Genomic DNA, 16,803 nt, shown 5'->3' with positions numbered 1-16,803 from the left:
AGCACTGAACTGCCATCAACTTGTAAGGGCTCGCATTCAATCTTCAGCATGCAATTGATTGCTCATGTCATGTCTGGGGACAGGCAGTACACGCAGTACGTGTCCCATAAAGAGACTGATGGATGATCATAGCGTATCTATGTTTCATTTGCCATATCCCTTTTTCAGGCAGGGAAAAGAAAACAGAAAATAATAGAAATTTTAAGTGAATTGGCACAGTCATGTTCCCAGAAAAACTTTAAGTATTTTTTTCCAAAGTTGTGTATAATTCTTTGGGTTATATGTTCGTTTGAAACCGTGGAGTAAAGGCTGTTTTCACCCATGGTTGAAGCATTGAAGTTGTATGGCGACAGTGCCTTTAAGCACGCAGTGTAAATGTTTGGGTGCATAGTATTGCTGATAACAGAAGATGATAGTTAATCAGAATATTTTGAAATTTTGTGTTATATTTTTGATAATTTAGAATTAAAGTGAGATATTCCCGTGGAATAACAAATGATAGTTAAAGGACCTGAATGTTAACTGAATGACAGTATAAATGGGAAAAGGACTGAACTTGATTTCATGTACATCTCATTGCCTATTGTTATACAGTTAACTGGATGTACTGTAATTTATTTTGGTTCCACAAAGTGACTGACGCATCTACATTTCATTTGCCATATCCCTTTATCAAATGGTACTACATATTGCATTGTACTGCCATCGCGAAACAAGTTTCACGAGGTACTGTATGTCAGTGATAATAAAGCTGACTCTCAGGGGCGGAGGAAGGTAGACAGAGAATGAAAGGCAGATAGAAAGCACTGACCCTGGAGGTATCAGGAGTCAGAACCATTGTGGTTGAGAACATTGAGGACCAATACACTAGGAAGGTGGTAGGGAGAGAGATGCCAGAGAGATAGGCAAATGGGCGGTAAAGCTGAGCTGCAGGAAGTATAGCACTGGGAACAGTTGGACACACGGTCAGGGGCATTACGAATAGTGGCCACATGTTTAACACTATGAAAGCTACAGATTTGCTGGCTGCTCCAGAGCAGTGGCTCCTCCCAGGCTTGCTTTAAATGAATGCCATTCACAGACCACAAGAATTTTATCCGAGTGATGTCGAGACATGCTTGCACATCATTCAACGTCACTGCTTGATGTTGCGGCGTTAGCCAAGCTTGGCAATTCATCACCAGTCGAGTTGACGTTGTTTCTCTCTGGGAATGATCGCGCTTATATAGCCTCCCCCTCATTCACTTGCCTCACTCCTGACTGGTTACCCCCTCAGTTGACCTTTGAACTCTGTTGCTTTGGCTCGTATGGGCTCGTAGATGGTGTCTATTTTGATATGTTTGTTTATGTAGTTATCCGAAGACAACCACAGTTCTAAAAAGGCAGTATGAAGACATGAACCACTGTTGCTGATCTCAGTACGCGAAGACCAAGAAGGGCGCCACTTTAACTGGGACACCGCAGAGGTTCTGGCGCAGGCACGAGAATCACAACTGGTGACGAAAGGTCTGCAAGCTAATTGCCAAGCTTGATGAACACCACAACACCAGAGCCTCAACTCCAGCTACCAATATTCACCACCATCCTAAAGATTGTCATTGTATTTGCATATGTCATCACATATATGAAAAGCATGCACAACATTGGATTTTAGATAAAATTCACTTTTGGATGTAGAACATTGAATCACTTGATAGAATAAATAGCCTATGAGTTAAATCTTTATAATCAGACTTTCAAGAGAATATATTTTGGTTCACCGTTATTGTACTTTCGCTTAAACACTGTCTATTATCTCCAGGCCTCCAGACCCCCAGACCTGATGTATTGGATACCTATGGCCTGTAAACCCCTCTTGCATAAATCTAATCTAATTTTTAAGACAAAGATACCTGTTTTCATTAGTTTCCATCCATTCTGAGAGAAGCAATATGGCCTTCTTGTGGCAGTGGTCAATTCCAAATGTACAAGCCAAAGCAAGAACTTTTTGACGCAGAGCCCTGTTTGGAAAGAAGACAGTGGGTGAAAATTTTGCCACCTCATGAAAGGTGTTGATGATTTGAAATACCATAAGATATGGGCACAGAATTGGGCCATTTGGCCCATTAAGTCTGCCCTCCCATTCAATAATGGCTCATTATGTTTTTCACTCTCAACCCCATCTTCCTGTAACTGTTGGCATGGATTTAAATATGCTCAATGAGTTGGCCTCCACAGCAGCCTGTGGCAGTGAATTCCACAGAATCATCATACTTTGGCTAAAGAAATTGTTCCTCATCTTTGTCCTAAAGGGACATCCTTTTATTCTGAGACTGTGTTCTCTGGTTACCTTTATTAAACTAATATTGATACATCAGATTTGAGCTTCTCTCTCTCTCAAACTGCAGGGTGAATTCTATCACTATCTCCTGTATTCACTACTTTTCTTAAATTTGTCACTAAATTGCCTGCAGTTAAATTTGTATTTTTTCTAAACTTTCTGGCTTATTTTAATTCTGGAGACTTCAGTAACCTCTCCTGTACTCTCCTTCCCTTTTACTTCATCTATACTTTTCCAATCTGTTGAACCCACCTCCCTACCAATTAGTTTAAAGCCCTATACACAGACCTACTTATGTACTTTGCCGAGACCCTGGCCGGCATGTTTCAGGTGAAGCCCATCCCATTGGAACAACTCCCCTCTTCCCCAATACCAGTTCCAAAGTCCCCCGGATTGAAATCCATATCTCCCACAGCAATCTTTGAGCCACACATTTAGTTCCTTCTGAAAGCTTGGTCTCATGTTACAAACAACACATCTAAACGAAACGCTGTCACAGGAAAGCAGCATCCATCATCAGGGACCCTAACCACCAAGGTCATGCTCTCTCCTCAGTGCTGCAGTCAGGAGCCTCTGGACTCACACTACCAAATTCAGAAACAGTTATTACCCTCAACCATCAGACTTGTGAACCAGAGGGGATAACTTCAACTAACTTCACTTGCCCCATCATTGAACCTTTCTCACAACCAAGGACTCCATCTCATGTTCTTGATATTTATTGCTTATTTATTAATTATTATTTTTTTTCCTCTGTATTTGCACAGTTTGTGGACTTTCGCACACTGGTTAAACACCCAAGTTGGTGTGGTCTTTCATTGATTCTGTTATGTTATTATTCTATTGTGGATTTATTCAGTATGCCTGCAAGAAAATGAATCTCAGGGTTGTATATGGTGACATATATGTACTTTGATAATACATTTACTTTGAACTTTGAAGTTTCACGAATGGAGACAGCAGCCAACCACATTCAAGCAACGTTATTAATTCAAGTTCTGTCTGTCATCACGTTACCAACACCAAAGGTAGCTTAAAAGCAATATGAATATTAGCAATCTAATTTGCTTCCTTTCAACAAGTAGCAGACTGATACAGAAATACAGTATCTCCTTCCAATAATGAATTGCTTTGTATTGCACATTCAATGGTGTAGAATATGCAAGAGCTAGTTTTAGACAAGTTTTATCACACTTCAAGGTAGAAGTTGCTGCAAGTTAGGAACTTAAGCAGTTCCTGATTCCATTCAGTCAGAAGCACCAAAGGACTCTTCGCAAGCTTTTGAACATAGCACATAGAACAGGTCGGCAGAATCCAGCCCACAATGTTGCGCTAACACTTTACCCTACTCCAAGATCAATCAAGCCCTTCCCACCCACATAGCCCTCCATTTTTCTTTCATCCATGTGCCTACTTAAGACAGTCTTCAGTGTCCCTAATTTACCTGCCTTCATTACCATCACTGACAGTGGGTTCCATACAACTGCCATCATTATGTGCCATGTCTTTGACCATGATCATTGTTGGTATATTTTACTACATTAGTTTTTATATACCATTGCCTTCTTTTGGGCAAGGTGGGTGATACCAGCCGTTAACAATACTCTTCAGAGATTGCCTGCCTTGTGTGAGCGGCTGTATAACCAGGACATCAGATGTAAACCAGTTGCTCATACGACCATTCACCACCTGTTCCCATGGCTTCACTTGACCCTGATCGGGGGGCTAACCACATGCTGCACTTTGCCCAAGGATGGCCTGCAGGCTAGATGAGGGAAGGAGCACCTTACAACTCCTTTGGTAGAGATGTATCCTTACCCCGCCAACCTATCATCCTCTATGTAAAAATCTGTGGCCAACATCCCCAACACATCCCTCCCAGTACCTTCGAGTTATGTCCTCTTATATTAGCCATTTCCATCCTGGGTAGAAGTCTCTGGCCGTCCACTCTATCTATGCCACTTATCATCTTGTACATCTCTATCAAGCCTTCACTCCAAAGAGAAAAGTTTTAACTCGCTCAACCTATCCTCATAAGACATGCCCTCTAATCTAGACAGCATCCTGGTAAATCTCCCCTGCTCCCTCTCTAAAGCTTCCACATCCTTCCTACAATAAGGTGACTCAGAAACTTTTTGAGCTAGAAACATTTCTTTTGTTAATAGTTCGAAACAGCATTTGGTTACTATCTGCACTCTTGATATTCAATGAAACGTAAAATGCAAAAGCACTACAACATATGATTAATGTCACAACTCATCAAGTGAAAGAAATCCGGGACTCGCTTTCTTTTGTCTTTCTCTAGTAACCGTTCTAATCACATGAGCAAGGTCATTGGTCACAATTCCTGAGCTAACCAAACCTGCGTCCCACCCAATTACCCAGTGAAATCTGTTCTACACAGAAGCTTTTCATCTTCAAACTGCCTACTCTGTAAGATGAGCCTGTGAAAGCGGCGGACACTTGCACCTCACTACAAAAATTGGAGTGAGCTTGTTTCTCATCAGAAGCCTGCTGTAAGTGAACCCACACCCTTACTCCTGGGGGTGTTGTTCCTTTAGCATTTATCTGCTTTTAACAAGGCCGAGTTGCTAGCTCGCGCTCAACCCAGCACGGATGGCAAGCTTGCAAGGAGCGGCCAGATTTGAACCCGGGGCTAATCACTTCAAAGCCCAGTATGGATGAGTTTCTCCATAACCTTTAGACTAAGCAGGATTTACCTTGGAGCCACATTCGTCAGGGTCACACTCTACAATGATCGAAGGTGCAGCCTAGTGTGTGGGAGTCATGAGGCACCACTGTCTACTGACAGCTTCTTTTCACTGCAACGCTCTGGAGCACCCAGAACCAACATCTAGTAACAATTAATGAGAATGCAAGTATGGAGAGGGAAGGAGGCAATTATCTGATCAAACTACCTCAGCAATCCAATAACTCCTCTGTACACCTCGCCCCGACACTAGGTGACTAAATTAAAAGGTAAGGTTAGGGGGGAATGGCTTTTGGAGAAGCATTGGTGAGGTGCTAGTGAAAGTCGCTCAGTGTTAACTATCTATCAATACTTACTCAAGGCTTTAAGATCTTATTATAATAAACAGGTTAGAATCTAAGCATTAGATAGAATCTACTATTTAATTTAATTCATCACCATGTGCTCCACTATCACCGTCAATGAAATTATCATTAACCAGCATTGAATTGGAACAGCTTCATAAATACAATGGTGACAAGAACAGGTCATAGGTTGAGTAAATTGCAATGAGTGAATCACGTACAGTATACATATTGTACATACTTGTATTTTATATAAACATATTTTCATACACTTTCTGATTCCCCTAAAGCCCTTTACACACTCTAGATGATACAAATGTATATCACAGGTAAAGCCCTCCCACCCATTGAGCACATCTACAGGAAATGCTGAAATAGGAGAGCAGCATCCATTCTCAAAGATCCTCACCACTCAGGCCATGCTCTTTCCTCACTGCTGATGTCAGGTAGAAGGTACAAGAGCCTCAGGACTTGCACCACCAGGTTCAAGAACAGTTACTACTCCAAGCCATTGGGCTCTTGAACAAAAGGGGAAAACTGCACTCATCTCCACAACCAATAATCACACTTACAGATCTCTTTATCTCATTATCTTATGCTCTTGTTATTTATTGCTATTTATTTATATTTGTATTTGCACTGTTTGTTGTCTTCTACATTCTACCTGATCTTTCATTAATCCTGTTTATAGTTACTATTTGCAGAGTTATGCCCAGAGGAAAATGAATCTCAGGGTTGTATGTGGTGACACATATGTCTCTGATAATAAAATTTACTTGGACCTTCAAATGATTAGTAACACATCAAGTTCTGTAATTTATCTTCACCTTTCCTCAGGTGTGTAACTGTTATTCCACAGTCACCCTTGCAGGGGTGCAGGTTGCAGGTTGAGTCAGTGGTGAGGAAGGCAGATGCAATGTTAGCATTCATTTCAAGAGGTCTAGAATACAAGAGCAGGGATGTCATGCTGAAGCCTCACATTAAGTATTGTGAACAGTTTTGGAATGAAAGGGTTATCATACGAGGAACGTTTGATAGCTCTGGGTCTGTACTCGCTGGAATTTAGATGGATGGGGGGGGTGGATCTCATTGAAGCCTTTCAAATGTTGAAGTGATTAGATGTGGACAGGATGTTTCCCATGGTGGGGAGTCTAGGACAGGAGGGCACAGCCTCAGGATAGAGGGGCTTCCATTTAAAACAGAGATCTGGAGAAATTTCTTTAGCCAGAGGGTGGTGAATTTGTGGAATTTGTTACCACATGCAGCTGTGGAGACCTGGTGGTTGGGTGTATTGAAGGCAGAGATTGTTAGCTTCTTGACTGCACACAGCATCAAAGGTTACAGGGAGAAGGCCAGGGAATGGGGTTGAGGAGGAGGAAAAATGGATCCGCTATGATTGAATGGTGGAGCAGACTCGATGGGCCAAACCTGTTCCGAGTCATAAGGTCTTGTGGTAAATAATTTCCCATTGGTTTGACACTGTAAGCCCACATCTGATAACATGATTAATATTTGCTGAACTGTTAAAAAGCTGCTGGGCTAGAAATTCATCCTCTGTTAAATAAAAAATATATATATATATATATATTTAGTTGAATGATAACTAAGCTCAAATTTGATTTGACGCACAAAATATGGTGACTTAAAGCACCTTGATCACTCTGAAAGTCAGTTCCATTCAATCAATGGAAGACCATATAGTGGATTTAATTTGTACAACAAAGGATGAACTTATTCTCATGAAATTATTTACAAATAGTCTCTAAAACTTGACAAAGGTAAATGATTTTAACTCAGTCTGATATGACGCGTCAAAATCAGAACTGTTTGCTGCATCTTCCGGCCATCCCAGGAGGTTGTACATTGGGGCTACTTGCTGCGCAATGTATTGCTGAAGGAAGAAAGAAAGGATAAGAAGATAGGTTATTATTCTGTCCATCCAATTTCACAATTAACGTGGTGTTAATAATGTATTAAGCGATGTACATGCAATCATTACACATTTATTTTAATCCCATTTGATAATTGCACAGTTATTATTTGGTCTACAGGACTGTGAAAAATCTTTAGTTAAGGTGCCCAAGGCTTTGTCTATGTGGAGCAAAATAAATCTATTGTATTTCTTATTTTTTCCTGTGAACACCCACAAGAAAATGAATCTCAAGGTAGTATATGGCAACATATCCTGTGTGTACTCTGATAGTAAACTTACTTTGAACTTTCATACTTTGACAACACGGAGCAGACAGCAAGTTTGTAAATCTGGCGGGAGCCAAGGATCAGCAAAGGATGTTTGGAATGGTTTGGGTTGAGGACCGTAGGAGGGCTGTGGGACAGGTGGCAGAGAAGGAGTGCCAGTGTCAGGAGGTGGCACGGGTACAGACACACCCAGCCCTGAGACACCAGGCAAGGCCATTTGATTTCAAACAATTGGTTTATTGATCATTACGGAATGTCTCTCTGGTACTTCCCGCTCCCTCCCCTCTCCCTTCCCCTTTTCCCAACCATGATTCCCCTCTCCCTGTCCCCTTCCCACTCTCAGTCCACAATAGAGGCCCATATTAGAATTAAGTTTATCATCACTCACATATGTCATGAAATTTGTGTTTTTATTGCGGCAGTGGTATAGTGCAATGTGAATTTGACCCTATTAGAGCTACCTGCAATGATTCATTTCTCCCAGAATGTCTTTATTCCAAATTCTTGGCAGTCTCTTTTTAATAGCAGGATTAATACTTTTATTACCAGCTCTAGTAATGTTTTCCATCTCTCTTACTTCATAGAAGTTCTGTCATATACACATTTTCAAATTTAGTTTGGTAATTCATTACGCAGTCTAATTTACAACCGGAGCTGAATGTCACTTTTCAGCTACTACATCTGCTAACAAAATTCAGAAAGTAAAATTACATAACTGGTTATTAAGGAGGTGCTAGGGAACTGTTCACCTGTTATTCCCACATCCCCAATACAGACTGACCAACTGATTCTAAACACAAGGATTCTGCAGATGATGGAAATCCAGGTAACACACACAAATTGTGGAGGAACTCAACAGGTCAGACAGCATCTGTGGAGACGACTTGAAACGTTCCTTTCCATAGATGCTGCCTGACTTGCCAATTCCTCCAATTTTTTGTGTGTGTTCCTCTGATCAACTTCAATGGAATCAATGGGTTAAAAGGGGAGTGGAACAAACTGCACCAAAGACAATCTGTTACTCAATTACTTCCTACTATATTGTGGTTATTTTTTCTGTCAAATACATAAATCTTACTTAAAATTTAAACTCTTACCCTAAAAATATTGTAATCCTTGTTCAGATCCACCAACCGGTCCAGATAAATCAAAGCATCGCTTGCAGCTTCCCATGGAAGAAACTTTTTCTCATTAGAAAGGTACTTTATAATCTCCAGAGGAATGCTCTGTGGTAAATAGCCGGCTCTACAGCAAAGAGAAAGAAGAACTAAACACAATTATGTAAGAATCAGATTATACCAGATAGCTATGTATGTTTCAAACGATTCTTATGCAGAAAAGTTGCGGAAACAAAAATCTAAAATAACGCTTGGGTTTGCCAGATTAATTCTTTCAAACTGCTGCGTTATCATTTACCCCTTTTCAGTTTTTCTGTCAGATGCTGGTATGAGGATTTTTTTTATACTGTGTATTTATGATCTGAAGCTTAGTGTCCTTATGGGTACTGCAAACAGAATCAATCACTGACAAAGAGAGGGACTGACAAATCTCATCACTGAAAAATGGCAAAAATGTAACGGGTTGAACAATCTCTTCCCATGATATAATATTAGGGCATTGTGCTCATTGTTACTGCCTGAATAACATGATTAGAAAGCTGAGAGGAAAATCTAATAACCAGTTTCCCAATCAAAAACCGCAGGGGAAAGTTGGGTGCCACAGTTACGTAGCAGTTAGGGTAATGCTATTACAGTACCAGAGACCCGGGTTCAATTCTTGCTGCTGACTGCAAGAATCGTGTACATTCTCCCCGTGACCGCGTGGATTTCCTCCGGGTGCTCCAGTTTCCTCCCACATTACAAAGACATATGGGTTAGTAGGTTAATTGGTCACATGGCTGTAATTTTGTGGCTTGAGTTCATTGGGCCAGCAGGACCTGTTACTAGGATGTGTCTCTAAAGAGAAAAAAATAATTTTTAAAAGTGTTGTGCATTTAATATTTCAGTAATATTTGAGTAATCTTATATTGTTTGATTAAGCATCTTGTTTGTTTAAATAATTACTTATAGGTTATATGTAAAAATAAGTTAATTGCATACGTAATATGTGCACACCTCATTTAAAGTAAACTCAAAGTTACAGCCTCATTTCCAGACTCCCGGGTCTTCCTTCGAATTAGTTTAATGTTTTGAAGTTACAAAACATAACAAAAAGTCTCATAAAAATCTAATTTCACACCCAAAACAATTTTCAGACTGGACTTGTAAATGGCCTGCGACTGGCTTAGGTGGACATTCTGATCCATGTGAATGAGATGGGCAGTGAAGTGTGTTCCCATGCTTTAAGACTCTATGACTTGAAACAGGCAGTCTGCAACCATCCTCTTAACAGGTAAGAGACTCTTCAAATGTGCAAGTAAGGATGTACAGCTGTTGTCAGATCCTGACTGCAGTCAGGTTGAAGGACCAACAGAAGGTGCAAAATATGGACAGTTGCTTAATCCTTTAAAAAATCCATTGCCTTCACGTCTGAGAGGACGTTGTCAGTGATACCTCTCTCCCTCACTTGTGACAGAGAGAGCCCGTCAGAGATGTTGAAGTGTCCGGATGGACAGTAGTTTCTGATGGATTCTAGATCGTGTTCTCTTTGGGGGTTTTGCAATTGCTTTCGTGGTGGGTGGTGGGGTGTTGATACTTTTGCTGGAGCAAGTGGGGGGAGTGGGAGGGTTGACACGCAGCTCTATGTGCATGGGAGGGATTAGATGGGCTTTGGGGTTCTAACATTTTCTGTCATTTATTCTTTGGGGATTTGTTTAGTGGATGTCTACAATGAGCAAGAATTTCAGGTTGTACACTGTACACATCCTCTGATATTAAATTGAACCGCTGAACCATTGACTTGAGGGACTGAGTAATGCACAGAGGTTGAGCAGGATTTTTTTTCCTTGTAACATAGGAGAAAGAGGGATTATCTCAGAAAGGTGTTTAAAATGATGAGAAGCATAGATAGAAAGAATGTGCAGTCTTCTTCCTAAAGTAGGTGAAACAAGAACTACAGGGCATAGGTTTAAAATGAGATGAGAGAGATTTAATAGGAACCTGAGAGGTAAAGTTTTCACCCAGAAGGTGGCCAGCACAGTGACTCAGCTGGTAAAGCTGCTGCCCCTCGTTTCTGGCAACCTGAGCTCAGTGCTCTCCCCCGGTGAAAGAGAGTGAGAGTGAGAGTGTGAGTGTGAGAGAGTGGTGTGTATGTGTGTGTGAGTATGTGTGAGTGTGAGTGTGAGAGAGTGGTGTGTGTGTGTGTGTGTGAGTGTGAGTGTGTGTGAGTGTGAGAGAGTGGTATGTGTGTGTGTGTGTGTGTGTGTGTACGTACGTACGCGCGCTCACTTATTCAGCAGGGGTTTCCTGTGAGGTTGGATCACTGTTAAGCACCAAGGTTCAGAATGGCTTTAGGCAGTGTGGCAACGTCTAGGCTCAGAATGTCTCGCTGCGATGAGGCTCGGGTCCTAGAACAAGGTGGTGTTCAGACGATTTAAATGCCAGCCTTGACAGACTGGAAAGGCAGGGTGTTGGGACCGGAGGTGAGGGTCAGGCCGATTCTGCTCTCTCTCCCGCGATGTTCACTCCTCTCTCCACGGCGCTGAGGCTGTGAGACTGCTCTGGCTGCTACACTCTTTGTGTCTGCAAGCTCTTTGCGAGACTTGCCCTGCTATATGTTGAACTGAGACTGAGGCTATGGGGCTACTCTGGCTGCTCCAGCTCCGGGTCTTTGGACTCAATTTGGTTCTGAATGCTGCTGCTTGCTTTTATTGTTTGCATGATTTGTGTTTTTCCCCTCTTTCTCTGTACAATGGGTGTTGGTCCTTTTTTAAAATTGGGTTCTTTAGGGTTTCTTGCTTTGTGGCTGCCTGTAAGCAGACAAATCTCAAGGCTGTCCTCTGCTGTTCCATCTAATAAGATCATACTCCATTTCTGCAACCAAATATTATGTCAAATATACTAATTGGCTTTCAGAACTATGCCAGTTCATTCCTATCAGATTGACCATAGGCAAGCCTTTTGGGCAGTCAAAGGTCATTTCCAAGAGCATTCTGACATGGTTATAATTCAAACAATCAATCATACGTAAGTGCACAGGACTCAGTTACTGCAAGCAGCCCACAAGACTAAGTGGCAATACCTGTCACCGCAGTAGGAAAACTGACAGCAATCTATCAGTCTGAATGACTGAATCCTCTCTCAGGGGACTCTCATCAGAGATGCTGCTCACTACATCTGTAGCTATCGTCTCTCTACAGTCTGAGATTAAACTCTGCAGGTAAAAGCAATGTACAACAATCCCTAAAGACATGCGGTCAACCTAAGCTGTCTTCTTGACACAATCTGTGACAGGTTTATGAATGACCAGTGACAAGTTGAAGAGTTCCTAAAATTATGCTTAGGGATACAGATCGAGAACCATTCAACACAATCTATTTATGTTGCATTAAGCATCACAGCAGAACTCCCTGTTGTTACCTTCTCATCCACCAAGATCACCAGGCATAATTTCAGGATGAAAAGCAATTTCAGAAATATACACAAGTCACAATGAAATAATTAAACAGACCTTAAGACATAGGAGCAGAGTTAGGCCATTCGGCCCATCGAGTCTGCTGCGCATTCCATCATGGTTGATTTATCATTCCTCTCAACCCCATTCTCCAGTCTTCTCCCCATAACCTTTGACACCTCTACTAATCAAGAACCCATCAACCTCTATTTTAAATATACCCAATAATTTGGCCATCACAGCCATCTGGGGCAATGAATTCCACAGGTTCAGCACCGTCTGACCAAAAAAATTTCTCCTCATCTCTGTTCTGAATGGACATTCTACTGTTCTGAGGCTGTGCATTCTGGTCCTAGATTCTCCCACTATAGCAAACATCTTCTGCATGTCCATTTTATCTCGACCTTTAAATATTCGATAGGTTTCAACGAGATCCCATCAAACAGAAAGCATCTTTCTGATTTCTATCTTTATGTTAATTGTATTCCTGGGGCTAATATGAACTTTGATAATATTACTTATTATTTAACCATATAACCATATAACAATTACAGCACGGAAACAGGCCATCTCGGCCCTTCTAGTCTATGCCGAACTCTTACTCTCATCTAGTCCCACCGACCCGCACTCAGCCCATAACCCTCCATTCCTTTCCTGTCCATAAAGCTGTCCAGTTTAACTTTAAACGACAACATCGAACCTGCCTCAACCACTTCTGCTGGAAGCTCGTTCCACACAGCTACCACTCTCTGAGTAAAGAAGTTCCCCCTCATGTTACCCCTAAACTTTTGCCCTTTAACTCTCAACTCATGTCCTCTTGTATGAATCTCCCCCACTCTCAATGGAAAAAGCCTATCCACGTCAACTCTATCTATCCCACTCATAATCTTAAATACCTCTATCAAGTCCCCCCTCAACCTTCTACATTCCAAAGAATAAAGACCCAACTTGTTCAACCTTTCTCTGTAACTTAGGTGCTGAAACCCAGGTAACATTCTAGTAAACCTCCTCTGCTCTCTCTCTATTTTTTTGACATCTTTCCTATAATTTATTAATTATTATTCCAGTAAACGAGTTTTTCCTCCCCCCCTTCCATTATTCTCCACTCTGACCTTCTCACCTACCTATCGCCTACTCCGGTGCTCCTCCTTCCCTATCTCCTCTGGTCCACTCTCCACTCCTTCCTCACCAGCCCTTTGCCTTTCCTACCCATCTGGCTTCACCTATCACCTTCTAGCTAGCCTCTTTCCCCTTCCTCCAATTTTTTATTCTGGCATCATTTCCCTTCCTTCTCATTCCTGAAGAAGGGCCTTAGCCCGAAACATCAACTACCTATTCACTTCCATAGATGCTGCCTGACCTGCTGAGTTCCTCCAACATTTAGCATTAGTTGCTTATTAGCGGTTCATTTACAATTTCCATCAGTCGCAGACGCCACCTGATACTGAAATCTTAAGATTGACAGGTAAACCAGCTAACAATGATAGAGGTCATGGATTTAGGGTGAAAGGTCAAAGATTTAAGGGGAACGAGGTGGAATTTCTTCACAGTGGGAAGTGAGAATGTGGAAGTGAATTGAATTGAATTGACTTTCTTTCTTACATTCTTCACCTATATAGGAGTAAAAACCTTTACATTACTTCTCTGTCTGAATGTGCAAATTATAGTAATTTGTAATATATAGTATGTACGTTAAGATGTACAACAGGAGAGTCAATATAGCACAGAAATACAATTGTCTCAGTGTGAATTAATCAGTCTGACGGCCTGGTGGAAGAAGCTGTCCCGGAGCCTGTTGGTCCTGGCTTTTATGCTGCGGTACCATTTCCCAGATGGTAGCAGCTGGAACAGTTTGTGGTTGGGGTGACTCGGGTCCCTAATGATCCTTTGGGCCCTTTTTACGCACCTGGCTCTGTAAATGTCCTGAATAATGAGAGGTTCACATCCACAGATGCACTGGGCTGTCCGTACCACTCTCTGCAGAGTCCTATGATTGAGGGAAGTACAGTTCCCATACCAGGCAGTGATGCAGCCAGTCAGGATGCTCTCAATTGTGCCACTATAGAAAGTTCTTAGGATTTGGGGGCTCACACCAAACTTCTTCAACCATCTGAGGTGAAAGAGGCACCGTTGTGCCTTTTTCGCCACACAGCCGGTATGTACAGACCACGTGAAGTCCTCGGCGATGTGGATGCCGAGGAACTTTAAGCTGCTCACCCTCTCAGCCCCAGATTCATTGATGTCAACAGGGGCTACTCTGTATCCATTCCTCCTGTAGTCCACAACCAGCTCCTTAGTTTCTGCGACATTGGGGGAGAGTTTGTTTTCTTGACACCACTGTGCCAGGGTGATGACTTCTTCTTTGTAGGCTGCCTCATTATTATTTGAGATTAGGCCAATCAGTGTAGTGTCATCAGCGAATTTAATTAGCAGATTGGAGCTGTGGGTGGCAACACAGCCATGAGTGTACAGAGAGTAAAGGAGGGGACTTAGTACGCAGCTCTGAGGGGCACCTGTGTTGAGGGTCAGAGGGGCAAAGGTCAGGGAGCTCACTCTTACCTCCTGCCAGCGAACTGACAGGAAGCCCAGTGTCCAGCTACACAAGGCAGGGTGAAGGCTGAGGTTCTTGTCGAGCCTGGAGGGAGTCATGGTGCTGAATGCTGAACTGTAGTCCAAGGACAGCATTCTCACATAAGCATTCTTCTTCTCCAGATGTGTAAGGATGGTGTGTAGAGCAGTAGCTATTGTGTCATCTGTCGATCAGTTATGTCATTAGGCGAATTGTAGGGAGTCCCGTGTGGTGGTAATATGCAGTGGTGAATGCAAGTTCAATTTCAACATTTAAGAGAAGTTTGGATAGTTACAAGGATAGGAGCAGTACGGAGGGCTATGGTCTGGGAGCAGGTCGATGGGAGTAGGCAGATTAACAGCTCAGCATGGTGTAGGTGGGCTATAGTGCTCTCAGACTCTATGATGCCAAAATTCAGAAGCCAAGGATGCATGTTAGCATAAGTATTCAGCTCTCATGACAAAATATTTTAAAATAATACGTCTAGGGCGGGTTACACTCCAGAAGCTGACTCTATCACCCGTCATTACACAATCATACAATCCTCAACAAAGAACTTTAATAGATACAGTATTTTTAAATCACAGGCCTGGCTATTTGTGATCTGGACCACATCATGTATATCAGTGCAAGTGACATGGTAAGTTGTTCACCCTTCACCAACATCAGACTCAAATTTTACGTACTGCAGTGCAGAATTAGACTGGTGCCCGGAGACAAGGACTTATTGAACTGCTGATTTTACACCAAGCGCAAAACTTACCTGGCTAGGTTGAAGGCATCATTAATCAGACCTGCACGGTTTCCAGCTGAGATCACCTGTCAACCAGAAAATGAAATGATTGAGCAGCTGGGAGTACGACAGCTGTATTATTGTGTTTAAAGTAGCGAGGCCCACACCAGAGTGCACATTTCCCTACCTCAGGTATGGTCATGAGCTGTTCGATTAACAGCCGCCAGTTCCTCAAATCATAGTTAACCCTAAAGTAGCCAGTCTGATTAAGGTTTCCTAATAACCAACTACTTTCACCCAACATACTGATTCGATGATGCTCTGTAAGACAGAAAGGAAACTAAAGCTTGCTTGATTCATTAGAAAATCTTCTATTTGATATGGAATGATTTCAGCTTCACTGGTATTCCTTAAAAATGAAGAAAAAGAAATCGAGAAAGGTTCAAAGGTTAACTTAATATCAGAGAATGTATACAGTATATAACCTGCAATTTGTACTCCTCACAGACATCCATGAAGCAAGAAGCCCCATGTAATGAATTACAGAAACATAGAAGCATCGAAGCCCCAAAGCACTTTCCCCCATCCTTTGCACAAACAGAAGTATGAGCCCCCTCCCCCCACTCGCACCACCAAAAGCAGTGATCCACCCCCGCTACGCAAGGAACAGCAAAAGCCCTCCAAAGAGACCTTGATCCAGAGTCCATCAAAACCACAGACCATGACCCAGCACTTCAGTATCTCAGACAGGCTCTGTCTCTCCATCGAGGGAGAGGGCATGGAGACCAGCAGCTCGCTGTTCCAATGTTACAATCTTCCGCGTCCCTGCTCCTGACTTGAGAACCAACAGGCTCTCGTTCTTTGTCCAAAGAGTTCCTCGAGCATTGTGTGTGGGTTGTTACGGTATGTTAATTTATTTTTTGATGTTGGAGAGGTTAATTGCTGGCCAGAACACCAGGGAAAATTGTTCAGCTCCTTTTTGAATTAGTATGGCCCTTGTGGCTAAAGGGATCGGGGGTATGAAGGGAAGGCTGGTACAGGGTTCTGAGTTGGATGATCAGCCATGATCATACTGAATGGCGGTGCAGGCACGAAGGGCAGAATGGCCTACTTCTGCACCTATTTTCTATGTTTCTATGTTTCTATGAATCAATGCATCTGCCGACAAAGCAGCTGGGACCATGACTTACTGAACAAGAGGAATATAATATTACATGCTTAAATACCAAATGTCTATTTTTAATGCAATGTTATGCAAGAGTTAGGAGTAAGGGAAGGCAATATTTCTAAGGTCCCTCAAACAGTTCGCTGTACAGAAAACTAAGTCAATTTATGCAGAAACTGAACTTATGACAGAAACGATAGCAATTTCTTGTC

General features: G+C 42.2%; 1 protein-coding gene across 1 annotated transcript in view; it reads right to left on the bottom strand.

Moving 5' to 3' along the window:
• Window positions 1-16,803, bottom strand: part of LOC140203273 (thyrotropin-releasing hormone-degrading ectoenzyme-like) — a 150,115-nt gene that overhangs the window by 21,985 nt on the left and 111,327 nt on the right. Inside the window, exons 11-15 of the mRNA XM_072269289.1 lie at window positions 15,614-15,747; window positions 15,457-15,512; window positions 8,671-8,818; window positions 7,168-7,265; window positions 1,893-2,000 (exon numbers count right to left, since the gene is read on the bottom strand). Coding sequence (XP_072125390.1) covers window positions 1,893-2,000; window positions 7,168-7,265; window positions 8,671-8,818; window positions 15,457-15,512; window positions 15,614-15,747 — 544 coding nt within the window. The remainder of the gene's footprint in view (window positions 1-1,892; window positions 2,001-7,167; window positions 7,266-8,670; window positions 8,819-15,456; window positions 15,513-15,613; window positions 15,748-16,803) is intronic.

The sequence above is a fragment of the Mobula birostris genome, chromosome 9 (assembly GCF_030028105.1).
Source record: "Mobula birostris isolate sMobBir1 chromosome 9, sMobBir1.hap1, whole genome shotgun sequence".
NCBI classification, from domain to species: Eukaryota; Metazoa; Chordata; class Chondrichthyes; order Myliobatiformes; family Myliobatidae; genus Mobula; species Mobula birostris.
This window is presented reverse-complemented; position numbering and strand designations above follow the sequence as displayed.